At 48.5% G+C, this 27,973-nt stretch overlaps 12 protein-coding genes across 12 annotated transcripts; 5 read left to right on the forward strand and 7 right to left on the reverse strand.

Moving 5' to 3' along the window:
- Positions 1-1,891: 1,891 nt before the first annotated feature.
- On the reverse strand, positions 1,892-3,664 carry N7462_001330 (putative MFS maltose transporter; the record flags this gene model as incomplete). Its single annotated transcript, XM_057073056.1, has 4 exons — positions 1,892-2,472; positions 2,523-2,860; positions 2,916-3,394; positions 3,446-3,664. 4 exons carry the CDS (start codon positions 3,662-3,664, stop codon positions 1,892-1,894), a joined length of 1,617 nt encoding a protein of 538 aa, XP_056936697.1.
- A 3,400-nt stretch (positions 3,665-7,064) lies between these two features.
- Positions 7,065-7,377, forward strand: N7462_001331 (uncharacterized protein; the record flags this gene model as incomplete). The annotated part of the gene is made up of 2 exons (XM_057073057.1): positions 7,065-7,087; positions 7,194-7,377. 2 exons carry the CDS (start codon positions 7,065-7,067, stop codon positions 7,375-7,377), a joined length of 207 nt encoding a protein of 68 aa, XP_056936698.1.
- Positions 7,378-7,410: 33 nt separating this feature from the next.
- N7462_001332 (uncharacterized protein) lies at positions 7,411-8,181 on the forward strand (the record flags this gene model as incomplete). Its single annotated transcript, XM_057073058.1, has 1 exon — positions 7,411-8,181. One exon carries the CDS (start codon positions 7,411-7,413, stop codon positions 8,179-8,181), a length of 771 nt encoding a protein of 256 aa, XP_056936699.1.
- A 1,284-nt stretch (positions 8,182-9,465) lies between these two features.
- Positions 9,466-9,795, forward strand: N7462_001333 (carotenoid oxygenase; the record flags this gene model as incomplete). The annotated part of the gene is made up of 1 exon (XM_057073059.1): positions 9,466-9,795. The coding sequence occupies one exon, from the start codon at positions 9,466-9,468 to the stop codon at positions 9,793-9,795; it is 330 nt and encodes a 109-aa protein (XP_056936700.1).
- Positions 9,796-11,344: 1,549 nt separating this feature from the next.
- N7462_001334 (uncharacterized protein) lies at positions 11,345-11,998 on the reverse strand (the record flags this gene model as incomplete). Its single annotated transcript, XM_057073060.1, has 1 exon — positions 11,345-11,998. One exon carries the CDS (start codon positions 11,996-11,998, stop codon positions 11,345-11,347), a length of 654 nt encoding a protein of 217 aa, XP_056936701.1.
- Positions 11,999-12,543: 545 nt separating this feature from the next.
- Positions 12,544-14,275, forward strand: N7462_001335 (putative amino acid permease family protein; the record flags this gene model as incomplete). The annotated part of the gene is made up of 2 exons (XM_057073061.1): positions 12,544-12,700; positions 12,813-14,275. 2 exons carry the CDS (start codon positions 12,544-12,546, stop codon positions 14,273-14,275), a joined length of 1,620 nt encoding a protein of 539 aa, XP_056936702.1.
- Positions 14,276-15,506: 1,231 nt separating this feature from the next.
- On the reverse strand, positions 15,507-17,126 carry N7462_001336 (cytochrome P450; the record flags this gene model as incomplete). The annotated part of the gene is made up of 1 exon (XM_057073062.1): positions 15,507-17,126. One exon carries the CDS (start codon positions 17,124-17,126, stop codon positions 15,507-15,509), a length of 1,620 nt encoding a protein of 539 aa, XP_056936703.1.
- A 609-nt stretch (positions 17,127-17,735) lies between these two features.
- N7462_001337 (putative integral membrane protein) lies at positions 17,736-18,968 on the forward strand (the record flags this gene model as incomplete). Its single annotated transcript, XM_057073063.1, has 3 exons — positions 17,736-17,900; positions 17,950-18,449; positions 18,509-18,968. 3 exons carry the CDS (start codon positions 17,736-17,738, stop codon positions 18,966-18,968), a joined length of 1,125 nt encoding a protein of 374 aa, XP_056936704.1.
- An 855-nt stretch (positions 18,969-19,823) lies between these two features.
- N7462_001338 (uncharacterized protein) lies at positions 19,824-20,642 on the reverse strand (the record flags this gene model as incomplete). Its single annotated transcript, XM_057073064.1, has 1 exon — positions 19,824-20,642. The coding sequence occupies one exon, from the start codon at positions 20,640-20,642 to the stop codon at positions 19,824-19,826; it is 819 nt and encodes a 272-aa protein (XP_056936705.1).
- A 991-nt stretch (positions 20,643-21,633) lies between these two features.
- On the reverse strand, positions 21,634-22,521 carry N7462_001339 (uncharacterized protein; the record flags this gene model as incomplete). The annotated part of the gene is made up of 1 exon (XM_057073065.1): positions 21,634-22,521. The coding sequence occupies one exon, from the start codon at positions 22,519-22,521 to the stop codon at positions 21,634-21,636; it is 888 nt and encodes a 295-aa protein (XP_056936706.1).
- A 1,359-nt stretch (positions 22,522-23,880) lies between these two features.
- On the reverse strand, positions 23,881-25,093 carry N7462_001340 (uncharacterized protein; the record flags this gene model as incomplete). The annotated part of the gene is made up of 3 exons (XM_057073066.1): positions 23,881-24,159; positions 24,312-24,503; positions 24,821-25,093. 3 exons carry the CDS (start codon positions 25,091-25,093, stop codon positions 23,881-23,883), a joined length of 744 nt encoding a protein of 247 aa, XP_056936707.1.
- Positions 25,094-25,631: 538 nt separating this feature from the next.
- N7462_001341 (uncharacterized protein) lies at positions 25,632-27,952 on the reverse strand (the record flags this gene model as incomplete). Its single annotated transcript, XM_057073067.1, has 4 exons — positions 25,632-26,373; positions 26,449-27,379; positions 27,456-27,754; positions 27,843-27,952. 4 exons carry the CDS (start codon positions 27,950-27,952, stop codon positions 25,632-25,634), a joined length of 2,082 nt encoding a protein of 693 aa, XP_056936708.1.
- Positions 27,953-27,973: the final 21 nt, after the last annotated feature.

Raw genomic sequence — 27,973 nt, forward strand, 5'->3', positions numbered from 1 at the left:
ATGATAGTGAAGAATTTGGGCCCCCAGAATCTGGCTCAATTATCTGGGGTCAAACCTTTGCGATTTGAACCACTACTCTTAATTGGTTGGCAATATGTATATTGCGCTTCACGCTCAGTGATCTCTTACGTTATGATCTGACATGGCCTTGAATGTTAAACTAAGGAAGAGACTGCATCTGTCTGGGAACACGGTCCAACCTATAAGGGATTGTAGGGATGCTTGAGCAGAAACATTGAAATATGGAGAAGAGAATGTGTCTTCTTGTCCGAATCTGTGAGTGGGGTAGTCTTATATGCATCGATTCTGAGTCATTCTGCATAACAGAAAATTCAAAATAGTATGGTCATTGGATGACACCATTCCTGCAGTAGGTCAAATTCATATTTTTAAGCATTTCACGATTAGGAATATCAGAACAATTTTACGGCTTGTAAAATAAACCTAGTAATTATAACACAACGGACTTAAGGAGGCCGTCCATATGGCAACCTGCCAAGAAACACGCTCCAAAATTAAGAAAGCATCGAGATCATCATGAAGAGCGAGACAGATGGGGTTTATAGATCCGTGTCAAGACCGTGAGGTACGATCCAGGCAATAAAGAAAATTAGCGCCGGTGAAACGCACACAAAATTTTAAGAGAATGATCTAACTTAGGCTGATAGTTTCGCGCGCATAGATTCCCCAGAATTCTTCGCGCTTGTCGCCCGCTTCTTTGAGCTTGGTCTTTTTCTTGAGGAAGAACTTGAGAAAATCTGAAGAATGTGCCTCTAAGCTTCTACATTTGTGGTGAAGGTGAAGTAGTGGTCATGGTTTGTGAGAAGTATAAGAGCCTTTTCCAAATTCGTGCTCTGAGATTAATGGAATATTGTCCATCGGTCTTGGTTGATACTCGTAGTCGATATTCGTATAATAGGGGAATGAATATTTAACTCTCAGGGTCATCAAGCTTCTCGCGCTGTGATTCCTATATTAAATATACATCCGTGTGTGCTAGTGAAGGGTACTCACTCTATGACAGTCACAATGAGAATACATCCAAACACTGAACCAACCTCGCAAGGTGCCTCTCACGCGGAAATATTCTTTTTTCAATATAGCGAAGAAGGTACGATGGGTGGATTGACTAACGCAGATCTGTGCAAGTCTATAAATCTCCTCCACATTTTGCTAGGAAGATAACACGATGCTAAGTGGTGCTGCTCATGTCGACGATATTAGACTTAATTCTTGAAGATCGGCGCTCAAGTGAAGGATTAATATGCGCTATCGTATCATGATAGGAAGCCTGGTCGGGAAATGAAATATTGTTTGAAATGACATCAATAGTCTGGTTAGCCAAGTCCCTAAGAGCTTGCCTTTCCTATAACTAAATACGGTTTTTAGTAAGCTTACTAAATAAATACCTTGAAATTTAGGCCTTTATTAGAGAATAAATTAAGGGAAATATAGAAAACTACAAGCGAAAACTATATAAAATATATACGTAGTTCCGAGATACTACTATATTTACTTTTTTAGGGCCTAAAAAAGGCTTATAGGCCAAAGGACCGGGCCTAAAGCGTAACCTATTCGTGGGTTGGGTTGGGTTGGGGTCAGGCCGGCGTGGGCTTTGGTGATGTCTAGCAGGAACTTCTACATGTAAACGTTACGGCGAGGAAGTACGTCGGAAGATAGTCTTCTATGATCACATAGTGTCTGTAGAGTACCTTTAGAGTACCGAGAGCTTGAGACTGTTGTTATATAAAAATCTCTGATTAGGGAAGAGCCTCCTGGAATACATATTGATTTAGAGCCGTAAGGGGCTCCGGCAAGACTGAAGACTCCGGCAAGTAAGGAACTCATTTCCACCACTTATTCCTATACACGGAGTACACCCAATTTCAATCTACTCATCATCGCGAATATCGATGGCTGTCTGCTTCCATTTGCGAGCCGGGACATGACGGTTGAACAGAATGTCGATCTCACGGAAGGACCTGTTCTTCATCTCTGGGACCCAGAGCCAAGACATGGCGGTGCAGACCAAGGCGGTACCAGCCCAGACGTAGCCGGTCTTGCCGCCCAGGTTCCACTTATCAGAGTTGAGACAGTAGCTGGAAAGGAAGATGCAAGGAATATTGACCAAGTAATAGGCACCTCGTCCAATACCGGTTGTCAACGGCCTGAGACGAACGGAAGATGTCTCGCCGATGATGACCCATGAGGCAGGGGCGGGTCCCAAGCAGAACAGGACGGAGACGATCAAGCCAAGTGATGCTACCGCATTGTTGACCGCATTACCAGTGCCACATGAACCCGCAATACCGAGCGCGATCAAGAAGATGGTGGCGATCAATTGACCATAGACATAAATGGTGCGTCGGCCGAGATACGTGGTGAGGATCCAAGAGAGCATCACCATTATCCATTGGAGGGCAGAAGTGATGAGACCAAGTGCAAATGCGGTGTTTTCTGACATGCCGGCCTCTGATCTGGTGTTAGTCTACTATGAGGTTGCAGGAAATAGCTGGACTCACGTTTGAAAAAGTAGGTCGCTTGGTTAGCGATCAGATTGCCCGTCAGATTCTGAGACGCGTACACACAGCACACGATCAATGTGCGGTAGCGATCGGTACCCTTCCACAGTTCAGCGAGGGTGGGCTTCTTCTCGGTTTTCTCGAGTTCTATCGTGCGACGCATCATTGCGACTGCGTCAGCGGGATTATCATTTGCACTCGCGCGTCCAAGACGTTTGACAGCCTTCTCTGCCTCAGCCAGACGGCCCTTTCGTACCAGCCACCAGGGCGATTCAGGCGCAAAGAAGAGTAGAATAGCGAGGGGGGTAGGGAACATCCACTGGAGTGCAATGGGAACTCTGTGATGCCTGTTAGTACAGTGCTCCTCGATGGCAGCGATGGAAGCGGACGAACCTGTAGGCGGACGAGTCATTCTTAGATTGGTAGTGGTAAGTAATACCGCCGACAATGATTGATCCAATCGCCCAGAACATCTGCAACATCTGCGTCGCCGGAGCTCTCAATCTCATTGGCACAATTTCGGCACAGTAGGCGGGTGCATTGGCGATAAAAATGCCCCACGGGATGCCTTCCAGGATCTGGGCCGCGAAAAACATGCCCTGGCTGTTACCGAAATAAAAGACGAAGATGAAGGCATTCAAGCACATGAGACCGCCAATGGTTGCCCATCGATATCCAATCCAACTGGTAATGGGACCCGCGACGAAAACACCGATGAAGGCACCGAGTGGCCCGCTGCACTGGAATGCGGACTGCCACGAAGCGACGATAATGTACTCTCCTGATTTCTCGCTCCATACACCAAAGTCCTGGGCGAATCTTGCTGTGGCTATGAACTGGCCCATCAAGAAAACACAGTATGACTCCATGATCTATCGCCACTTTAGAGAAATGATCTGCCTGTCATGTTGGCAAGAGCTTACAATGGTGCATGACATCACGAATGCCCACCAGCTGGCAGCAGGATAGGCCTTGACAGCCTGAAGCACAGTCATTCTATGTTCGACCTCCTCGGCATCGATGGCGCCCGTTCTGTCGTAGTCGACTTTCTCGCTGACATCGTGAAGAGCGCCGCCTAGGGAGGCGGGCTGGGCCTCGATCTCCGACGCTGTGGTCTGCTTCTCTGTGAGGTCGCTACTCATGTTGACGATTTATGAGCGAAACGGGTGGATGAAAGAGAGGCAGGCACGACTGGGGGGGTTTCAGAATCTTTATACCTGTGCCAACACGCGCGTGATGGTGAGATCCCGATCTTAGCTCAATTGAGCGAAGCTTCTTCCAGACCTTGACCTCCTGGTCCATTTTCCCGGGCACTACGGCAGCAGCGCCACTTGATTACGAGTGGCCCCCTTGTCGAACGAAGTAGTTTGATAGGTTACTGACCAAGAGAAAATGAACTGGTTCATTTCCGGGGTGGTACGGTGGTGGTGTGGGGTCTGGATGTGGCGTTCTAATCGCCGGGGAATTTCCTAGTTTGGATCGCAGGGGGCCACGAGTTAGGGCGAGAGTCATGCCTGTGCTCCTGTTACAGTGGTTCAATTCGGTTGAGCCTATCATCGGGAGCGAGTCCATTTAACCGAGCAGCTGGGAGAGGATAAGCGCTAATCCTTAGTTAGCGCTGTCCTTGACTCCGGATATCGAGCACCCACGGGCAGATAATGTTCAGCAAACGGGACCCATTATTTAGAATGTCTTCGAAGGGTGGGCTCCGAACACGATGCTTGATCTCTCTCACCGTGGTAGAATAATACCGGATAACCCGAGGTGCAGGAGGCCAAGATAAATATTTGCGATCTTTAAAGAACCTGACCAATCCCAGAGTCGGACACGGCTCGGTGTCATCCCGCCCTGCGGGTTATGAGCTCGGGGGGCCCGGGGCTCGGTCAGCTTTACCCCGGACGGGTATTACCCCGCACCATGACTCCGGACGGATCCTGAATCTCCTCCAATGGAGAAAAGGAAAACTTACCGAAATTGGCTAGTGCAAAATATGAAGTTGCACGCACAGAAAATATCTCTTTAGGGGTTGATAAAGAGACGCGTGGTCACGAAGTACCACGGGGATTTACATGCAAGATGGTATTGGAAAGATCATTATTAGGGCTGACTCCTACCGAGCATCATAAGATAGATTGAGTACGAAAGTTGTTCAAAATAAGGGGCTACATTATTACAAACTGACGGAGAATAAGGCTAGAGGCGCCTTGAGCGGGCTGGCAACTAGGCATGCTTGTGATCAATTCTACCTAGGGCTCTATGCTTGATTACGAATTTTCAACACTCCGTTAGGGTCAACATCAACCACCGTCGCACGGAAGCCGTATGTCAGTATACAGAATATGATTACCGGCTCAGTCAGTGATAAGAGTGATTCTTTTAGGCAGTATAGTCTTACCCCAAGGCTGAATTTGATCGTGGACCATATGATAGTAGCCTAGCTGTTAATATAGATCTTGAGGTTGTCAACAGCGGTATTCGAATAATTGGGATACCGGTGATGAAGGAACCGATAGCGAAGATGCACGCCAGAATTATCTGGGCCACATCAGTCTAGCACGCGTAAAAGCGTAACGAGGGGTGTTTCTGACAATAACTTCTGTTTGAGCTGCAAGGAAAGCTTCCAGAAGACGGACAACAGAGCAAGATAACGATGGGGCCAAAAACAATACCCGTTACTTGGAACGTCTTCCAATGAAGAAAGACCCACTCAGTGGAGGCAAACATACCTGTAACGGCGCAGGAAAGGCTCACACCATCAACAACACGTGCCCCTAAATTGACGGGTTGCAGATCTTAGACACGGATGTATATGTTGCAGTGGGGAAATGGCCAACACTAGGGAGATCTCTGATTGGAGAATATCTTTCCTAGTAAGCAGTCTTTACAGGATATAGCTTCGCGTCTCCGATAGGGAGAGAATCAACTTTTCCCACTCTCTTGGCTTCATCTGCTTCTGCTTTCCCTTTTGGGAGGCTTCCTCCATCGTGGTGTGTGGTGGTTTGTTGGTCTGTTCGCCGACCTATCTCATCCTGCCTGCATTTTCAGGCTTTCCGTAGAGCGCCCTGGTTCAATGTAAAGACGACAATGAATGTAAATAAGGTTTGGTTGACAGTCACAGAGACGAGGGTCGTGACAATAATGGCTTTGTATGATTTGATGAAACCTCCAATATTCAAGTATGAAGCCAAAAAGACAATTTTCAATGAAGAAGCAACAGTGTAGATCTGCCGATCGGCATATTGGATCTTCGAGGGCGCGTATAAGTGAACAATCGAGATTCAATTTCAAGAGTCTCGGGTCTTCGTACCTTGCTGAATGGAACAGCGTTTTGAGGCGGGATATATCCCACATTCACCCCGAGTCCCCGCCGTGCCTCTATTGCACAAAACCGGGAAATTAAGCGAAAATACAATTACATAAGTCTGAGAAAGATCTACACACAATCACAAGGGTAACCCGGATCAGTATAAGAGGCGCAGTCACAAGCGCTACATAGTCATTGACCTGTAGTGCACGTCCAGTGTATCTTGTAGCGTAGAGCCGTAGAAAAACAGCGAAAAGCGCAAGAATGGGAACTATATTGTGGACCAAGATTATGGCGTCGATATTATTGTCGGGATCATTGCCTTGATAATTATGCACCTAACCCGTACTTTGACATACCGTGGGACGGTCTGTTCCTTTTGTAAGATGCTGCAAACCCGAATAGCGTTTGATGAGCGAGCAAGGGGAGAAGTCCGTCTGGGTCTGAGCCATCCCACCCAGAAAGAAATCGTCATAACTGCTACCACCCACCTATCCCAACTCCTACCGTGTCGCCAATTCGCGCTAATTAAATGCAGGAACCCGCTGGACAGAACACAGAGGCTCAGTAGCCGTACTTTATAGGGTAAAGCGATATAAAGGCTCCAAGAGCGCCCCGTCTTGCAACTCGAATGTGAAGGCCTCTAATGCCTGCCCCAGTGGCCCATTTTTATTTTTTATTCTATCTTTTCGGTAGAGAGGATAGACCAGAGGCTCTGACTAGAAATTCACAAAATTTCCAATGGCAATATAACCACAATCGAAATCATACGGGCTCATTAATAACCTGCGGAACCATGAGATCTAGAGTCGGTGCCTCGGCATCCAGTGGCCGTGCAAGCCTGACATTTGTGTTGTTGGCCAGTGAGGGATTCGGCTCAACCGGTGATCTTCTGGCGGCCAGTGGCTGGAAGGAATGGAGGCCACAACCTTCTTCACACTCTGGCTTTCCATTTCCTTTCCTGAGTGAGCAGAATACAAGCTGGGTAGTGAAGATTAGGTTTCCAACTTACAATGAAAGTCTCATCCTGTCACTAGGTGCCCTTCAACCATCCACATGTCCGGTTAACAAGTTTTTCGGCGGAAATTCAACTCCATCTTAACAGTACACTTGACGAATAACAGCTCTGTCCAAAATATTGCATCGCGCGTTCCGGGCGGAGCTGGTCTCCATGATAGCTAGTCATTTTTGCCGCCGCGCGGTATTATTTGCAGGGCTCGTGTGTGTTCAGCCTCAAGATGTCTCAGAAATCCATCCTAAGGTAACATACATCTTGATAGCTAAGAAGTGCACTAACACTTATATAGCATGTTGGGCAAAAAGTGAGGGTTCCTACTCCTGCTAAACATGTCTATTTGAAGGAACAGGTCTGTCCACTGCCTTTCAGCCTCTCTTTCCCACGTTGCTTACATTTCCAAATTCGTCGTATGTCAAGGGCCGAATACCGTCAACATGCGTGAATCCTTTTTCCTCGCCGCAGCCCTCGATGCTCTTGGTGCTGAAGCAGACGATTCCAGCAGCACCATCATTGGCTCCTTCTCTCCTCCATGAGATGCAGGCCTGCTCCAGTACGGCGGTTAGACAATGGCCGCTAGTGTCGTTGCTATCAACACCAAACCTGCCACATACCATGTCGGTTGTTTGAAAGACGCCCCCAAGACGGATTGCAACTATCCCACATCGTGGACGATCATCCAAAGCCCAGAGACAGTGAGCTCCACCGGGAAATATATCGCCTCGACCTCGGAAGAAACAACCAGTTACGATATTATTGTCACTCAGTCTTACGAGTGCTCTCCGAAATCCTCAACTGAGTTGGCCAGCTGCACTATGAGTGCAGGCATGAGTGGGTCGCTGGACGGAGGGAAGTATGAGCTTTCCACCTCCAGCAAGGCGACTTACACGACAGAGCCATTTTCCAATTCATACTACCAGTTGACAGTAACCGGAGGACTGAGCAAGCTTACGACTACTCAGGCAACTACAACATCTGGCGGTGCTGTCGCTGGACTCGCAGGTGCTTTCATTACGGCGCTGCTGTGGTTGCTGCTGCAATGGCTGCTCTGCTGTGATGATTCCAGATATCCATTTCGCTTAGTGGCGGAGACGGGCTTTCTCACATTCACCCTTGTCTTTGGGAGGAGCTTGAACAGAGTTGGGGTCCAAATTGAACGCTCGGATCACATGATTCAACGGAAGTTCCAATTTAAAATTAGACAACCTACTAGAGAGACTACCAGACCCTTTTACTATGTTCCTTCCGCCAAGAAATCGGCGTTATTCAAACGTGATGAAATTCTTGATAGGTTGAATCGGTACAGTTCCTCACTCAACTTTCCGGTGAGCGTCTTGTAACCGTGGCAATAACAGGCCAATGGCTGTGATTTTGATTTCTGGCAGGGTTGGCTGCGGCACTAAGTCCTTATAGCCCGTGAAAGACTCATAATGCAGCCGCCGCGCTCATACAGATCAAATTTTATGGCCAATCAAAGCCGTATTGGTTTCTCCATACCGCATTTCATGTATAACTATCACTGAGCTTATGGTAGCCGTATACGTCGGTTAAGGGGCTTATAAAGGAGCTTCTTCAAACAGGAAGCATATCACCTCACATATTTCTCTATCACCTCGACCAATTTGTTCTCGGGCTGTATTCTACAATCACTCCTTCCTCTGAGAATAGAGCACCTAGCTTGGAGCCTACTCAAACTCAATATCGAGGAAACCTCAAGATCGAAGTCCGACTCCGCTCGGACTCGAAAGGTACTCGCAATAATCCGAGACTAACACCGCCTCCTAAATACTATAAGCGTCTTGTGAATAAGGGTTTACCGGACGACATCTTAGAATAAATACCCGACGGTAGCTCAGATTATATGTCTTTCGCTAGCTACACCTCCGCGGATAATATATTTGCCGAATTTGAGAGGCTAGAGTAGATTAATAGGCTTATATTCAACTAAGGCGATACCGACTCGGACGAGATACAGGTTGGATATTGCGATAGCAAACTGATCAGACATAAAGATATCCGCGCTAATTTTTAGTTCGCTATAGAGCAGCCAACCGAAGAAACGTACGCTCGCATTTAATCTCTTCGATAGATACGGCCGCTTAAAGCCTGAGTTCAAGATCTACCGGTTAAGAAGGGGTCTAGCATTTAGAACACTAAGCTAGATAACGGAGATATATTTTTAATCTAGTCTCTAAGAACTAATAGGCAATGTCGCCGCCTTAGGTAGGGAAGCACGCTTGTGAGAGCTATGCTAGAAAAGGTCAGGCACAAAACTTTAGGTTTTGTTCCTGCTGTGCGCCCTAGTGTTCTACTCAGTGAAGTGCTATACGAGCCTAGCGGGAAAGCGGTGCCTAATAAGGAATTGTTAGAATTGGCTGCTACAGAGATCTCGAAATCTTTCTGGTGATCTTTAGGGTATCGTCGAATCGGTTCGTCTTCTTGGTTTGGGCTCGCTTCGGACCCAGAACAACCATGCCACCGTCTAGCTGCTGAAAGCGACTATGAGGTTCCAGCACTGTTTTCAAGCATGCTAGACACCGAGCTGAAACTCAAGATGAAAATTACGCAATTGTATCGTCAGAGGCGAAATTCCCCCTGAGATTGACGGGACCTTCTACCAGTGCATGCCGGATTTCGCATGGGCGCCTCTGTATGAGGAGGATGCCTTTGCTAATGGTTATGGCTGCATTGATGCTGTCCGTATCAAGGACGGTCATGCAGATTTCAACCAACGATATGTCCGCACAGAGAGGTTTGTGGTCGAAGGAGCTGCGCGTCAAGCCGTCTTCGGGAAATACCGTAACCGCTACACTGACAACCCCCGCGTTAAACACAAAACTCATTCCACGGAAAATCCGCATCTTATATACTTTGAGAATCAAGTCCTAGTTCTCAAGAAGGGTTTTATTCCTTATGCCCAAGTACCTCTGATACTTCCATCGGTTGAACATTAATAATATCCTTCTCGTCGACCAGTTCCAACGCAGTCTATCTAGACCGACTCGTAATAATCATAGGTCCATTTTGGCCTCGCGGCAATACTCGAAATGAGGCTTTGTTAGGCCTTTCACTAGTTGCGTCTGGCCTATAGTTGGAGTTGGCCAAGGAAGTTCATCGTTATCGATATCGTCAAGTATACGAACCCATTTTGCTTTCCTATTACCCTGAAGCCAATTCTTGACCAGTTAGAATATATCAACATTGGCATCCTGGCGGCCTGGGGGTTTGACCCAGTCCGCTATATCTCAAAAGCTTTGTTCGAACCGAGCTTCGTTACTCGCATAGACCCCAAAAACTCATGTCTGTGGAGATACAGAGCGTATCATTTAGGAGAACTCGATGGAAAGTTGCGATTTCTTTGGGTTATTTGGAAACTAATCAGACCTCGCTTCGACAGACCTAAACTAAACTCACCCGACACCGCCATACTCACAAGCGCTATTCTCGATCCTGAAAGCGAATATTTCTCTTGTATTACTAAACATGGATTAGGGCTAATGTACCTTTTTTCCATCCCTGTCTAGCGTTTTCTACGAGGGGATCGACTACGCTGGTATTATAGAAAAAGGAAGAGCCAATTGAGGCGGGTGGATATTTCAGCAACAAGAATTAGAGTCGGTAGAAACCTTTGAACCGATATCTATTCATCAAATCATATTCATTGAGGATGGCAGGTTACAATTGATCATGATCGAAGTGCATAGGTACTTCGAAGCGACATCCTCTTGGCCACCAAGCGAGTAGTGCCTCAGAGAGCGAAAAAGGAACATCAGCTGACAACAGCCATGAAAAAAACCCCGTGGGGTACTCAACGCACTGCTATCCCTGATTCTTGAGACAAAATGAAGCTCTGTTGAAACAATCAGGTGCCAGAGATCAGGGCACTAGCCCCTTGAGAGCGCGTATGTCGGCTCGGGCAGGGAGGCTAGTGTGGAGGCGCTGGCTACGAATGCCTAAATAGGTTTGGCATGGGAAGTGGTACCTGACTACCACTGCAGTTTCGAGCTTCCCGCGTGTGGTCAAAATAGTTCAGGTCCTCGAGAACCATTATTACGATTGTGAAAGGCAGGATGAGATGAAGATGATATTAGCTGTTCGTTCACGCAAATCAACGTGTCATAGAAATAGCCACCCCGCATTTCAGGCCCATCAATGGTGATCTATCATGACTCCAGCATAATGAGTCTGCCAGCTTCCAGGAAGGTCTCCCCCAGATAGGAAAGACAAGGAGATACTAGGAACCAAGCGGCGATGTAGACCAATAGCGGACATCGAGCTAGGCCAGCTCTCGGAGGAACCCACCCGGATCGACTCTATTACATGGAGATCGGGGGCACGAGGAAGCGCCCCAAGATTCCGCAAGCCCCGTTTGGCATCCTTGAGATATCCACCATTGCTTGCCCAACAAGCTCAGTTGTGGACCACCGCTCGCCCGATTCCCTGCCGTATCGGCGACCGAAAATGAATCCTGCTGCCTGACTGGCTGAACCATATCGTTTCGTATTACTCAATCCATGTAAATCGCGGGGTACTGCCCGGGGAAGCCAGATGACTTCTTTCATTACCGGATCGATGATCGTTGTATACTTCGGCTAGGAGTTCCAGCCCGGGGTGCGGCTTCAGCGATGGGCTTGCCATAGAGTTTAATGGCCGCAAAACCACATGGCTTCCGGCATCGGCATTCAGAAAAACTCCACTGACCCCAGAGAGCTCATCAGATATCATGCCTTTCGCAACAACGCAAGATAGAGCTGTTGTTATCGTCGGCGGGTAAAAGTCCGCTGGGCGATAACGGCTTATCGGGTCGCCTGGACTTGCCTGATTCGGCATGGCATTGCCACCGACGACCCAACCATGTTTCCGAGGCGTCGTCGCGATGGCTGCAGGGTCCTGCGACGGTGGGAGAGTGATGGCAATGGCAGCTTGGAGGGCGTTTCTATCGACTTGCTGTCCAATTGAAAGTTCAGCCAGCGTTCGCGGCAAAACAGAGAGGCTTAATGGCTTTTGATCTGTAACCGCCGACCGAATCACGACCCTCGCAGCATCGGGAGTACAGGTGAAACAGTACAGACCAACTACATCAGCCACTAGTACGACTCTAGGCCTGGCATCGCAAGACTCACTGCCATTCAGACGAAAAGAAGAGTATCTGGACATCAGCGCATTCGAACACCCCATTGCATTACTACTTCGATGGTTTATCTACTGTGTGGGGAACCTAGAAAACACTGGTACCACCGGCCCACTTCAGGAAGTCCTGCCGAGGGGCGGAAAGCAACTCCCCGCAAAAAAAAAGATCCAGTCGACACGCGATGGTCGTTTCTATGACCAAGAGCTCCTCAGGACATGACCAATATCTCTTGCTGAGCCCCATCGAACCGGTTGAACAAGTACTTCTCATTGGATGGTCAATTCGTCCCCAGCTTTATCGCCGTCCCCGTGTTTTCCCTGGGGGAACGCCTGCGATACTGACACGGTCCGTGACAAGCCCAGGGCGCCCAGACAGGAAAGCGATCGCTAGTGTTGCGCGGAAAGCAACCAACGCCCTCGCCCGACAAACCACTATATAGATTTCAGCCCCAGACGCTGTTCGGTCTCCCTTTTCTTCTTTTTTGTCCTTTGATCAGCCTACCGGCAGAAAATGGGCGGATCTTCTACCTGCCTACCAAGAGCATTGATCTTTATTACTTCCGGTTGAAGTTATGGACGTGGAATCGAACGCACTACCCCTTAAGCCACCACTCGAGACCGATCAGGATGTGCAGGATGCCACCGACCTGGCAGCCATGGGCCATGCCCAGGCACTCACACGCAAGTTTAACATGTGGAGCATGCTAGCTCTTGCGTTCTGTGTACTTGGTACGTATCTTCGTCAAATGGGGGAGACAAAGAGACTGGCGAGGCGAAGCAAGAGTCCATCCCTCATGCTCGAAGCTATCAGGCTAATCCATCGTGTGTTCTTTCTTTGCAGGAACCTATTCTACTTTCGCCCAGGATCTCAGCAGCGGTCTCACCAATGGTGGACCGATCACTATTCTCTGGGGACTGGTGCTGGTCACAGCTTGTAATATGTGTGTTGCCCTCTCGCTGGGCGAGTTGACCAGCAGCATGCCTACAGCCCTGGGCCAGGCCTACTGGGTCTATCGACTTTGGAACACGCCGTGGGGGCGGTTCGTCTCGTATATGTGTGCCTGGATCAACACCTTTGGATGGTGGACCTTGACCGCATCCCAGGTGGCATTTATGACCGAATTTCTGCTGGGTATGAAGACCATGTTTAATCCCAACTGGGATGGTGCCGACAAGGGCTGGCTCAATTTCGTTGTCTTTATTGGCGTCGTCTTTCTCTTGACTCTCATCAACGTCGTCAGCTGTCGCCGCGAACAGATTCTGCCATGGATCAATAACTTCGTCGGGGTTTGGTTCGCAGGTCTTTTCGTGGTCTTGTCGCTGGTGATGTTAATTTGTGTCGGTGTGAAGAGCGATCTCACTTTCCAGCCGGGATCCTTTGTCTTTGGCAAATGGATCAACCAGACTGGCTGGAGCGACGGCGTCGTCTGGTTCACGGGTCTGGTCCAGGCCGCGTATGGGTTGACCGCGTTCGACTCGGTTATTCACATGGTTGAGGAAATCCCAGCCCCGCGCAAGAACGCTCCTCGCGTGATCTGGATGGCGGTCCTCTTTGGCGCTATTACCGGCTTCATCTTCATGGTGGTTTGTCTGTTCTGCATCCAAAATGTCGACAACGTCACCAACGCCGACCTTCCTTTCATGGAGTTGATCCTCGAGACCGTCGGCCTCAAGGGCGGCGCCACACTGATCGCCTTATTTATCTTCAACGGCGTGGGCCAGGGCATCAGTGTCCTGACCACCGCATCCCGCTTGACCTGGGGCTTTGCTCGTGATGGCGGTCTCCCCTGGAGCGTGTACTTCAGCCACGTCGACCCGGTGTGGCAAGTGCCCGCGCGATCCCTTTGGGGCCAGGGTGTGCTCATCGCCCTCGTCGGTATCCTGTACCTGTTCGCCAACACGGTCCTAGAGGCCATTTTGAGTGTCAGCACCATTGCCCTGACCGTCTCTTACGCCATGCCCATCCTCGCCCTTCTTGTTGTTGGTCGCGACAAGCTTCCCGACGGTGGCTCTTTCCACCTTGGCAGATGGGGTCCGTTTATGAACTGGGTCAGTATCGTCTACTGCATCATCACCACCATTTTCTTCCTCTTCCCGGGTAGTCCCAACCCGGCCCCGAGTGACATGAACTACGCAATCGCTGTGTTTGGCGTCATGCTGGTAATTTCCCTCGCGTTCTGGTTCATCAAGGGTAGCAAGACCTACCTCCAGACCGAGGATGCGATTGCCCAGATGGTGTACGCGCAGCACTTGGAGAATGCAGAGATGTCTCAAGATGTAGTGTCCTCTTCTGAGTCGCAGTAGATGTAGCTGAGAGGGTCAAGAGTTTACTAGCGGCCCGATAGGTGGGCGCCACCATGCTGTATATATCGAATCTTATATGTTGTTCTTTTCGCCATATTGTATGTTCTTAATACCATCCTATGCTTATATATATTGCTCATTCACTTTGATTCATCCGCATCTTTCTGACTGTAGAGTTACTGTTCTGGTTCACCCAATTTACCTAAAGTCCGGCTACCTATGGATATTGAGAGCTCCGTGGAAAGGTGTTAAATGATCTTTGTATAGACGATGAATGTTATGCATGGCCATTGGCTGTGAGTCTTTCTCGATAAATGCATGACCCGAGTTCTGCGATTGACTTCTCGTTCATATCCCTCGTTCAATCACATGGAAAGACTAGGAAACCTTCATGTATCGCATCATTAAGTCTTGTAAGTAGAGAACAATCGCAAATACTGGAGAACGGCCTAAGCTATGGCGGGTGAACCCGCGATGATCTTCAGATCACAACGTAAATTTTCCCAAATATCAGACCGGCAAGCTACAAACATGGTGGACACAGTATATAACAAATATATATCTCTGCTCCTACGTCCTGACAACGGACTTAGAGCCTTGTCACGGCCTTCCGCGACCTAGTTCTCTTCCTATTGTTAGGCTGTGGTCGTGTCGCACGACTGTGAAGCCTTTGTGGCGCCTCAATCAAAATCTAGTACCGCCTTAATTGTTCTGTCTTCTGAGACGGTATCTGACTTAGACCTCTTACCCCATTTTGAGCCTCCTAGCAGACTCGGTACGTTATTATATACTTCTCTAACTTCTCTCCTTATGACCCTTTGAAATGATCTCAAATTCGGGTAATGAGGTCATAAATAGGCAATTATCTCCTTACGCGCGTTATACCTTTTAGTCATTACTACTATAGCCGATTTTCTCATAGTAGCTAGTGTTTTCTAGTGGTTTAAGAAGTAATCCTTACCTCTTTATGAAGATGTTTTATGGATATTCTATCATGAAATCAGGGTAATTAGAGTGAGTTAATGTTATATACTTTATAGTAATAGATTGTCTTCTACCAATTCAGATAGATCTATGCTGGTCAATTACAGTCAAATAAGTCAGAAGAGCAAAGCATACATCCGCCATCGAAAGGGACAAAGCCAAAGGGCCAACTGCGACACCACCTTGCTCAAGGCCACCATGTAATCTCCGAAGAGGAGAAGGGCTTTGTTCTGATATCACCCGAAATTTACACCTCAACATCTTGAGTTACACCCATGACCTCTCCCAAACTTTTCTCTGCCGTCTCCTCCCATTCTTTTTGAATAACTCGAACAGCCCAGTCGCCCCTCGGTCTAAGCTTGAACTTCACCTCCCGCGGCATCGTCATGAATCCCACAACAACCATCGCCTCGGGATCCACCACCTCACCATCAACCAGTTCCACATCGAAAGCCCAAAGCAAGCAAGCGATTTGCATGAAGGTTCCATCGATTGCAACCCTCTTCCCTTGACAGATTCGCCGACCCTGACCAAATACCGGGAGAGGAAGCTCGCTTCGCAACTTCTCGGTCCCACCCTCATCCTGTCGCAACCATCTCTCTGGGACGAAATCCTGCGGATCGCCCAGGGTTGGGTCAAAAACGTTTTCGTCGCGACCGATCGACCATGCGTTCGCCATAACAGTCCAGCCCTTCTTGATCTTCACCCCGTTCAACTCGTCATCCCTGTCCGCGCGGCGGGGAATCGAGCCCGGTGAAATGGGTCTCCAGCGGAAGAGCTCATGCACAATAGCCTCGATGAAAAGTAGCCTGGATCTATCAGAGAATCGAGGCAGTCTCTCCCGACCAACGACTTCATCGAGAACAGCGTGCGCCTTAACCATGAAATTCGGTCTGTGCAAAGCTGCGATAAACAACCAAAGGAGCTGGCGCGGCGAAGTTTCCATACCGCCCTGAATCGATGTTGCAAGGGTAAATGCAAGATCGAGATCTGGGATACCACCTGGGACCAACTTCTCACTGTTGGTAATGGCCTGTTTTGTTGCATTCCAGCTTGCTGATTCTTTGCCGTGATTAAACAGGCGCATATACAAATCTTCTTGAGTGGCATAAAGCTGATCGTACGAGCGTTTCCAGGGTGAGATCATTCCAGGCAAGTGGCGGAGCGGCGGGATGATATCCGGTAGACCTGGATTGGCCGCGAGGTGTGTGACCTGAGTTTGGATGTCAATGACCTCATGTAGAATCTTCTCCTCGAAGCGTGGGATACGAAGGCCATAATGCAGGGCTAGAATGACACTAGACTGAGTGCGCTCTAGCTGTGGATAGACCGTATCAGTACTGATCGCTTTGGGCGACTTCTTCACAAGTCTGCATAGGTCGAATAACAATTGCTTTGATTCGAGTTCCATCAGGGGTTGATAGTGAGGAGCAGCAGGGCCCCCAAGACTGGGAGTCAGAATGCGGTGATGCAATTTCAGATGGTCATCATAGTCGTGCATCAAGGTGAATTTCGATTGTCCGGGCTTGGCGTTCGTGATCATCTCCATGCTTACAGAGGCCGGTCGGTTACTATACCACTGACTGCGACGACTGAACAATTCCGTTACCGCTTCGGCGGAATTTAACACGACGATCGGGATGAGCCCAAACAACTTGGGCACTGCAATTGGACCATTTGCTTTTGCCCAGGTATCCCAGTTCTGGAGGGGCTTTTCGATGGGTGAGGTATGAAGGTCGCCAATCAGGGGCAATTTCAGGGGCGTTGCACTCCCTTCACCATCCTCGCCGTTCTTTTTCAAGGTGATATAGAACACTGTCAATAGACCGACGGCGATCGCAATTGCGACAGGCGCAGTGACAGCCATATTGACAGCTCAGACAATCCAAGTATAAGTCAAAAGATTGGAATTGGGGATCCATACAACTATCCAATTTTGCTAATTTTCCTCATTTTTCTCAGGAGTCAGGCTGATCCTGCATCTTCTCCGCACATGATTCATTTTGTCTTGTCAATGCCGTGCTAGTCGACGCGACGGATTCAACGCTAGCCCGTCCGGGTTTGACACAAAGTGCCTCCCCCAATCAAATCATTGGAGTTAGTACACTTCTGAAAACTGCCGTCTTCGCGGTCAATTCCGCCCCCAACCCACATAAGCGAGATATGTCAGAGGCAAGTCCTATAGGTTGTTAATGGTATCCGCCAGTAACATGAACCCGCAGAGGAGGCCAGCGACCGTTAGCCCGTCCATCCAGTCGGCCCGGCTGTTTAGACTTGGCTCATCACTTCCGAACATAGAATTCATGCCACCAATTTGGCAGCTTCAAAGCACACAAGTGGGTCTGATGGATTCTGGGCTAAAGCCGAGTGGGATTCTTTTGACAGAACGGGTTTTATAAAACGCCCCCGTCGTTCCCCAGCATGGTCCTGATCTCTGACATGTTCAAGGAGAGCTGTGAATATCGGGGTGCCGAGGATGACGGTCATTTTTCCTGTGGTGAGACAGGCTCAGAAAGAGGTCCTGGGAGTCGCATTCACCTTCTCGATCTTGGCGGTTGTGGCAGTCTGCCTCCGTCTCCTGGCTCACCAGCTCGCCCACAAGCCATGGACCGGTAGCGATTACATGATTATTGTCGCCTGTGTAAGAAGACCCCACAACTCACTTACTTGGCTTATACTGAGCGTCGCAGGTGTTCGCCGTTGGCCTTCAATCGATTAGTATCACAGGTGTTTTCCAAGCTGGTATTGGATACGATCATGTCACAGCAATCGCCGCCGAATACGGAATGGAGCCTATTACCAAGCTGCTTCAATTGATCATTCCACTGCAATTCTTCTGGGTCCTGAGTTTAGCTTGTACGAAAGTCTCGATTCTGCTCCTCTACCTCCGGATATTCCCAGTGACCTGGGTCGTGCGGGTATCATGGGTGACCATGGGCATCATCATTGCCTGGGCGATCGCGACAATTTTGGCGGGCTGTTTGATTTGTCGCCCATTCGCCTACAACTGGGATCAAACAATATCGGGTGGCTCATGTGGTAATCAGGTCGCCTCTTTCACCGCAACGGGAGTGATCAACCTCGTTACAGACTTGATCGTGCTGTTGACGCCCATGCCATCGCTGTACAACCTACAGATGGCCACCTATAAAAAAGTGACTCTGATTACTGTTTTCGGATTGGGTCTTGTGTGAGTACCATTTTCCTGTATCACCACATTTTGAGCATGTAATCGCTAATTGTATGCAGGACCTGTGTAATCAGCGCCCTCCGTATCTCCGTTCTCTCTACAATGGACTTCAATGATATTACATTTACCTTACCCCGCGCGAACATTTTCAGCGGTCTTGAGCCTTGCCTCGCCGTGGTACTTGCTTCAGTCCCGATGATGCGGCCCCTCCTCGGCCGTTCAATATACACACCGGAGGTGACCGCGCAGGGGCCCACGAGATCCTCTGGTCCATCTGGAGGATCTAGAGCGCGCAGTGACAGTAAATTTCAGCAGCTGAATGACGATACGAGCCAGTTGTGTTTGAGACCAATGGGCCCCAAACATGAAGTTGGCGTCGCTGTGCAAGATATGCATCGCAGGAGCGAAGATACAGTTGCGACTATGGAATCAAGACGTGGTGCTGATAAAAGCCAGAATGGCAGTGGTGAGATCTCGGTTAGACATGAGTGGGCTGTGCTCAATGGACCACAACGATAGACTCCTAGTGAAGTATTTATCTTCGTGTCATCCTAATGCAAAACTAAATTCAAGCTCCCAAATAAGCTTCTTTTTATTGATGTTATGAAATCAACTGACTATGGTCAATCGTATTGCGGGTTCGACATTTCCACGCTATGTTTACATCGCGCGCCCTCCAATTAGTCTCTCAACTTGCAACTAGAGTCGATCGTCATTAAACTAGTTGACTTATTTAATTCTATATTTTCTCCAACTGGAGCATTCTAGCATGTGGCGAACAGGGATGCAAAAATCAAATATTAATATCAAGTGAAAGATTTAATTATTAATTACCCTTGGCATTTCTACGGTACTTGGCGTCTAAAAAACTTGGCCAGGTGTGACCGAAAGTACCTTATTAAGATATACCAGCACTTTCATTCATTCAGAATTGGGTAGAGGGTGGGGGGTTTTATGAAGGGTAACTGCGCTAGGATTGGGGAGGCTCGAGGGTCCTAGCCTTGGACCCTCGCAGGGTAATTCCGAGGTCCAATATTATCTAAGAATTATTTTCGCAAAAAGAGTGAAACGACTTTGAATCTAACCAGGTGGCTATAGTTTTCACTTTTCGCGATATCGACTACCTACAGCTAGATCAATTAATCAATCAATCAATCAATCAACCGATTTTTCTCATTACTACTAGACCTTACTCTCTATATAAGGGGTTATTTAGAGGATTGAGCCTTCCAGTTTCCACTTTAGCGCACAAAAGTAGCATTACCCGCAATGCCAGCTCGAAAGGTCTCTGCTAAGCAGTCTACAGAAACTAGGGTAAGTACAGAAAAACAAAAAAAAAAATTGACAGGAAAGCGAAAGGCGAAAGAAGAGTATCTACCGCCCTGCAGTATCAACCCACACTAGTCTAGAATTTCGAACATCCTCCTTTGGCATATGGATCAGGAGCTCCTTGGTATACGCAGTGGCGGTGGCTGAGGCATGCCGTTGCATATTATTTGAGATGCAAATCCCTCGTACCACAAGACAGGAAACGGAGGTGCTTAGGCGCGGCTCGCCTTCTTGCTCAAAGCAAAAGAACTCTTCTTCGTCGTCCCGAGAGCACAAAAATTTCTGGTCCGTGATCACTTCCCGCATCTGTCTTATTATCATAGAATTTTTGCACGATACGACGGTCCCGTCGTAAGTTTTAGGTTCTCGAGGCACGTATTTTGTCAGGGATTCGGGGATCGTGGGACCGTACATTTCCTGACGAGTCTGCACACGAAGGACGGCTCCGGCGAGGACAGACGGAATCTTATTACCAAAGTTGTTGTGGCGATACTTTGTTCCGTCTTGTTCCTGCATTAAGTGACTCACGAGAACGTCGCCTTGTTTCATACCGCCCTTTACTTTACCGAGTCCATCTGCTATACCGATCGAAAGACCAACTCGAAAGGATTTCAGATAGCAAATTAGGTGTGGAGCTCTGTGCGCAACTTGAATTGTAGAGCCTCGGGGTGGTAATGAAATGACGATATTATGCTTTCCCACGCGACCGAAGATGTAAGCGTCGGGATCGTTACTATGTGTGGTGAAGCCGGATGGGATTTCATATTGCTCATCAAGTATCGCTTTTAGATCCACATAGTTGATGGTATGAGTGGCGAATAAGCCAATTTGAAAGGAGTTGATATTGGGCTGAGCCAATGCCATGGTGTGGAGGGAGCGGGTGGAATGATAGAATTAGGTAGATTGCCTCTGTCGACAAGCTAAAAAGATAAGAAGTGGAAAAGAACAAAGATGAAAGCAATGGGAAGCTGAAAATTGGACAAAGTTAATAAACTGTTGAAAAGACAAGGTCGGCGCCAGGTCACAATAACAGGCTCTCGCTAGTTACACAGGTGTGTTGGGGGCTGCAATGCTATAAGCGCTTACATACAGGAGCCTACTCGCCATTATCCACCTTTATGCCCATCCACACCGATTTCCAAATTTTCCATGTGCCAACCAACCGATTATGATGCTTAGTCCTGTTAGAGCTTCCCCTACATTTAGGAAGCTGCCACATACAGGCATTTGCACCTTCTGGTTTCCAACCCAGCGCGTATGAACTGTTGGCAGTGATCAGTTTTTGTACAATTTGTCAGGCAAAGTGGACCACTATGGCTACATACTGACCGTAAAATAGCCACGCGCCGGCAGGTTGTAGTTGGGTGGGTCACCACCAGCGAATCCCTGGTGTTATATAATGCTATTTTTGTTGTTTGCTCTTTGGAATTCCTCTTGCCGCCTGTCGACTGGGTATGGAAGATAAAAAATCAACAAAACTAGCTCATGACGTAACTCAGTGAGGAGGGGCAGCATATGGTTGGATCAATAGCTGAATCTTGAGAAGATTCCATTCAGGATCGTCGGACTTTCTTCTTTTCTATTTGAAATATAAATAGATGACAGAATCATGATGAGTTTCAGATTAAGTTATATATACGTAATATTGACCTAATATATTATTATTATAGCAAATTTTGATTGATTGAAGGAACTAAGCCTATAGTCAACCTTAGAGAATGAATTATACGTAGTAAGGTCTAGTGCTAAATTACTACCTACACTGGAGGCCTCCGAACCCCTTGCAGTCAGGCTCATTGCACCCGGTACTATAGGATAGATCAAGGCAAATATTCACGCTCAACCACTCAGCCACTTAAATGTCTTCCCCCGGACGTACTCCCAAGTTTAAGAGTTCCTCCTCGAGGGAGTTGAGACGGGGGTCGCGGCGCCTCATCTCTGCTTGGAGAGATTTACCTTCTTTACTATCCCCCCGTCCCTGGGCCCTTAGTATATCCCACCTCGCCGCGAAGGAGTTCCTCTCCTCAAGAAGTTGGTGGTATTCGGCCGCTAAAATTTGCTTTTTGCTCTCATTCCCTCTAGCTCTCCTTTTCTGTCGCTCTTCTCTCTCTAGCTGTTCACTCTCTCGCTGTTCTCTCTCTCGCTGTTCTATTTTCTCTCGCTCTTCTCTCTCCTCTCTTAGTGTTTGCTGATGTGCTTTCCACTGACGCTTGCGCTCTTCTAAATCCGAATCACTCTCCTCGTCACTATGTACCACTCTGATGTTCCCTCTTTCCCCTTGTCGTGGCCCAGAAGCCGGATAGTTGTGGCCTGAGTCAGGATTCACAGCATACGTACGAATGCGTGTTCTTCTGACCCTTGGCGGAGGAGGGGTTGGAGAACGTTGGGGTTGAGAATATTGATGGCTTCGGCCACCATTTCCAGAGGCACCAGACCGATGGTCATACGGTCCTCTGTTGTCGACGGAGGCTCTTGGTAGTGACGAGTCTCGAGGCCCTCGGGAGCTTCTCCGGCGGTGCGACGAGGACGGTTGCTGATCTCTGTCGTTCTTCAAACTGGCCAGCTCTCTTTTTAGCCTATTAGCCGATCTGGAATTCCTCTCATATTCGGCATTTCTGATCTCCATTTCAATATCCTTTATCTTCTGGCCTTTCGCAATATCCTCCATCTGGGCACGGTATTCCTCTCTGTCTCTCACTCTCAATTCCGCCATCATTTCTTCGTATCCCTTTCGTCGCGACATTATCTAAGTGTAGTCAAATACAGCGAGTCTGGTTCTCTGGCGTCGGAGAATTTGTGCACTCTTATAGCGAAGCTGGAGTGTAAATACCTGATAATTGTCTCTCCTAGAGAAATAAATGTAGTTTAAATAACTTTCAAGGGGGTCAGCTTGCAAAACTATCTTTAGAATGAAGGAAAGCGAACCCACTCACTCCCTATGGGCTGCTTTTTTTATTCCACGGTTAGCTATTATAGTCGTTCTAGGCACTACGTTTCAGCTATTTTATGGTATATAAGAGACAGTTTATGTCAATAGCGATATTCGAATTATATGTCCTAGGCGGCTGCATTCGAGTTTTCAGCCAATCAATATTGCAATACCGAAGAACATGGCCGACACTGCACCATCTGCAACCAATTAGTCAACATAAGATAAGTTGGAGGCGGCATACATATCCCCCTTGGATAACATACCACCATCGATATTAAGATAATGAGACCGCTGCTTGTAATATCCAGTATGATCTAGGGGTATTCTATCCGATCTCTCATTAGATGCTTTTCCCTCCTATACACAGTTGTTGCCAATATAGCCTCAGGTCTCAGATAGAGAGAAAAATAACTCCTACGCACTTCCACCAACAAATCAGCATCTGTTACCTCTTCCGGCGGCCGCTCCCCTAGTATGGTGTGTGATGCTTTAGTGGTTTGTTCGCCGATCCTTCTAATTCTGTCTCCTTGCCAGACTTGCCTCCGAGCGCCCTGGTTCAGTATATAGGGGGTGAATGTTAAATATCTCTTCTCTCACTGACTAGCGGGTTGCGGCGCTAGGTTCCGAGTGTACCAGGATACTATAGAAAACATACAGGGAATCGGGTATCCCTGTAATAGACGGACGCATATAGAGATATATGGCTTTCCGCTGTATTATGCAGCTTCTTCTTCTCCACAAATACAACTAGGCATGAAAAGGCAATATGCTACATATGCAATGAATTCTGAACGGACAGAAGAAATACAGGGCAAACGGAGATTGATGAAGGAGACGAATTGACGCACTGGAAATGTATATATATTGAGCCGGCGCCGACGGCCGTCAAGGAAGTGGCGGTAATTCCCACATTGTGCAGCTATTGGCCCGACAGGTAGTCACACCAACGAGCCCTAAGTTATTATCCATCAGGAGCCATGGATTAGAACTTAATCAGATCAAAAAGTCCACCAAACCATCGCACATCAATGAACTGGACAAGACTTCTATAAAGAGGAACGAATGCCAAATTTTTGGATGCATCCAAAAGCGCCGGTTCCAACTCTCTTATGAATCGTCTGTGTTGGCTCAATATACGGAGCAGGAATATAGCCTTGATAATATCGACTGCTATCGACTAGATGAGTCTTGATCAATTTCTTTAAGACGCTCCTCCCAACATAGATGCATTTCCAGGGCATCGGGGTCATCCTCTAGACGAATCCTCCTAGCAGGTTGTGCTCGGTCGGTTGGATACACGGGACGGTTCCTCTCGTATTTATCGCGAAATATGTGCAAGTCAAAAGTATCATCGCGATAGATGCGGACTGCATTGCGTTCAGCCGTCAAAGGGAAGGGACACGGAGTCGACTCGTCGTCATCGAGGCAGAAGGTAAGGAATTGATCGATCTGCGCTTCCGATAGTTTGAAAGGTCAGAAGCCAGCACTTGGGTGAAGGTAGATATCTCGTAGCTGTTTTCAGTCAGTTCTTATATAGCAGGGCTAGAGGTAACAACCTTGTGGATAATAAATTTAGAATAGGAAGACTGGAAGTCATATACCTTGTTTTCGGACTCACTCCGGTCAAATAGCACAACGCCTCCAAGTAATCTATACTCAACCCAGTACCCAACCATATCAGCGACACCCATAGGATATTGCTTGTAGAAGGTATATTCTACATGATAGAGGTAGGTGGGATTTTGAGGAATAGGGGCCGGACGTATTATCTCGGGCTCCTCGAACCCTGGGATCTGTGGGATAGGAGCTGGATCGATAGGCGCCACGGGCTTTCGGCACTTATAAGGCGGTTTATTTGTATACATAAATAGCTGGGCTGCTATTTTATGTAAGCATATTCCAATCATTTTGATTAAACGAAATTGGAATTCTTGTGTTCCAGGGAGGGTGTCTTGAAATGCTTGGACCACCTAGTGATACCTATTAGTTTAGGAGCACTAGGGGTATATAATTAAAGTAAGACGAGGAAGTCTAGCGTATATATCCAGGTCGAAGGACTTTTCAAGTTGTATGACTTGACATTTGAGCATGACAACAAATCTCGACTTACAGTGCTTGTGATTGTTAGATCTTCTACTTGGAAAGTAGACTTCCATCTCACAAGCTCCCTAAATGCCTCATCGGTCGGGGTCTTACGTCCAGAAACCACTGGATCGTAGGCAAACATCCATCGAGTGTCAATTTGTTCAATAGGAATGCCGTCAACTACCTGTGCCAGCGTTATTTCCGCAAGCTCCGTAGAGAGGATTTGTTGAAGCGATCGTTGTAGGGACATCAGATGTTCTGCATTCAAGTTGTTGGCGATGGCCACTTGACTCGTCATTTTGTCCACAGTGCAGCTTTTGGGGGTAGGGATAGCCAGAAAGTAGGGAAGATATGAGAGGAAAAGCAAAGTAGATGATTTACAAAAGGGTTATGTTGGGGCACCAGACACCAATGCGGTGGCATGAACTCAGAATGTTTGATGTGAACGTCGTGGGCGTGATGCCTGTGGTAGATCAGGGGAGTGGAGGAGGGGTATTCGGACTGTCTTGGTTAGTGAGCTTACCGCTGACTTGGTGATAAAATATAGGTTATATCAGTGGTTTAGTATGTATAAGTTAAGAGTTGGATACTTACAAATAAGCATATGCTAAATTCTAAACCCTTTTATGACACTTATTAAAATACCTGGATAATATGCACAAACCATGTTACCCGCTCGGCGATAAGAGCCCTATTTTAGAGATCCACACGGGCTTCTGGACTAGGTCAATTGTATCGTGGGGTTTCTATCGAAGGTTCATAGTCTTGATGGGAATGCTTTTCAAGGCCTCTTTACATATAAGTCTCCTTATAATTCACAATACACCTTCACACAACTAGTCGAACACCCTCAGCCCGACGAAATCAGCTCCCCAAGTCTGGAAGACATCACTCGAGGCCGCATTCCCAACAGCGATCTCATTATCTCCATCTTTCCACCCGTCAATCAGAATGCCCAGCGTCGCGGAGTCCCACCAGCCAAGTCCAGGGCCGAAAAGCTCACTGTGGCGACCTGAGAGCGGGACCTCGAGGCGTACAGGATCACCTCCATTCAAGGCTAGGGTGATGTTGCGGGAATTGGAACCCCATTCCCAGGTAGAAGAGAAGGCAACATCATTGTTGATATAGTCGATTTCAACATACTTTGCCACGGTGCCAGCGCTGCCTGCTGAGGAGGGAACATTGGCGGAAATGGTCGTCGTTGCGGTACTGGTGGAGTCAAGATATCCGATCTTTGATCCGACGGGCAAACAATACCCGGCATCACATTCTTCGAGGATCGCCGAGCCACTCAGGGTGAATATAGTGGCTGGGTAGTACGTCCCAGCCGGAGACCAAATTTGAATCGACTCAATGGTACGAGTTGAAGTGAGGGTGATCGTGTTGGCCGCGCCGGCGACCAATGAAACCGTGGAGGAGACGGTTGTGCTTGAAGCCGGTACATGGATGGTGCTCTTCTGACTCCCAGACGAGAGGCTTAAGACGGTCTGTGACGATGATGACTGGGAGAAGACAATTGAGATGGTGTAGTTGGTACTAGTCGTATTCGCATAGACAGCGTCAAAAGTGACCGAGTTCCTGCGCCTGGATTAGCACGTCAAGATCCAAAGAAATAAAGAAGTAAAGAAGTCCGCATCAGCTCATGTGACTAACCCGTTTTTCGTCCCAAAATGCGCGCTTGAGTATACTCCAGCCGGCGTCGTGTCCTGCAGCTCCAGCAACATGACCCCATGCGCCTCCACCGTCGCGGTGTATGTGGTCTTCACTCCCTGTACTTCCGCGCCCGCCCAGATATCCTTGATAGTGCCTGCATACTGCACACCCACATCCGGGAGATCCAAAGACAGCTCGCGTGCCTCGCCATCCCAATTGATGAGGGCTACTACCGTGCGATCCCCCGACAACGGCCCACTCCAGACTTCATACCCGGCCTCCGACCACCGGCGCCGCAAGGCGGCGCTGGCACCCAGCGAGTCCTGATTAAAGCTAACGACATCCTCGTTCGCGAGGATAGCCAGTGACGCCTCGCTAATCGCTGTCCACTCGTCTTTCAGTGCACCGCCAATAACTAGCGGACTTTTCAAAATGGCCCACATCGAGAAGTGTGTTTGCTCCTCCGCCGTCGTGAACACGCCATTCCCCACCTCCAGCATGTCGAGATCGGGCCACTGGCCCGGCCCAGCAAAGTCCGTTTGTGGCACAGCCTGGTTCAGCGTGCGCACGATGGTGCGCCAGGCGGGGATGATGTCGTTGCCGATACGCCAGGTGTGTCCGAGAGCCGGGGCCCACAGCGCCGGGAAGTCGACGCCCCATTCGCAGATCTGGAAGAGGACGGGCGTGTGTTGGGCCAGGGCCCTGGTCATGTTGGCATAGCGGAGCTGGGGGGAGGTGCTGGGCGCATAGTTCACGTTGGGGTAGTCGGTGGCCGCGTCCGAGAAGCAGTTATCATCTGTGATGAGGGGCCGGTTAGGGTGAAGTAAGTAAAGATATGTGATAGGATACTCTACGAATGGCAACGGGAGCTTACATTTGAGGGCATCGATGTTCCAGGATGCAAAGAGGGCGGCGTCCTGTGACTCATGGTCTTTGATATGTCAGTATGGCCGCTAGTTACCTCGCAATGCCTCGATGTGATCTGGGGTTGCTGGAGGGGGTCTTACACAAACTGCCGGCCTGCTCGATATTCGTCTGGCACGATCGGATACCCGCGTCTTCGTACACACCAAACAAAAGGCCCAAGTTATGGAGGTACGCACCCAGTGCCGGGAAGCCGCTCGGGAACAGAGTCTCGTTCCAGGTTAACGACCCGTTAGCCGTGCGGTCCGGCACCGTCCAGCCGCAGTCGGTTGTCACGTACCGATATCCGAGATCCGCTAGGCCAAGATCGACGAGGGCCTGGGCATTGGAGTGTACGATCGATTCATTTGGGGAGCATGAATAGTGGTTGTACGTGTTCCAGCTGGACGACAATGTCAGGGTATTTTTTTCATGGTAGGCAATAATTAACTCGAACAGGTAAACAGGAGACATCACCTATAGAGACATACCCCATCGGCGGTGTTTCCGCTACGCCATTGTCTAGACGCGCCCTCAGTGCAGCGGCATGGACCATTGGAAAGGCCACGCCGGCCGCCGGGAGAATCACGGTCCAATGCATGTGTTCTGCCGTTGATTGTTT

The sequence above is a fragment of the Penicillium macrosclerotiorum genome (assembly GCF_028827735.1).
Source record: "Penicillium macrosclerotiorum strain IBT 26536 chromosome Unknown utg000002l_segment0_segment0, whole genome shotgun sequence".
NCBI lineage: Eukaryota > Fungi > Ascomycota > Eurotiomycetes > Eurotiales > Aspergillaceae > Penicillium > Penicillium macrosclerotiorum.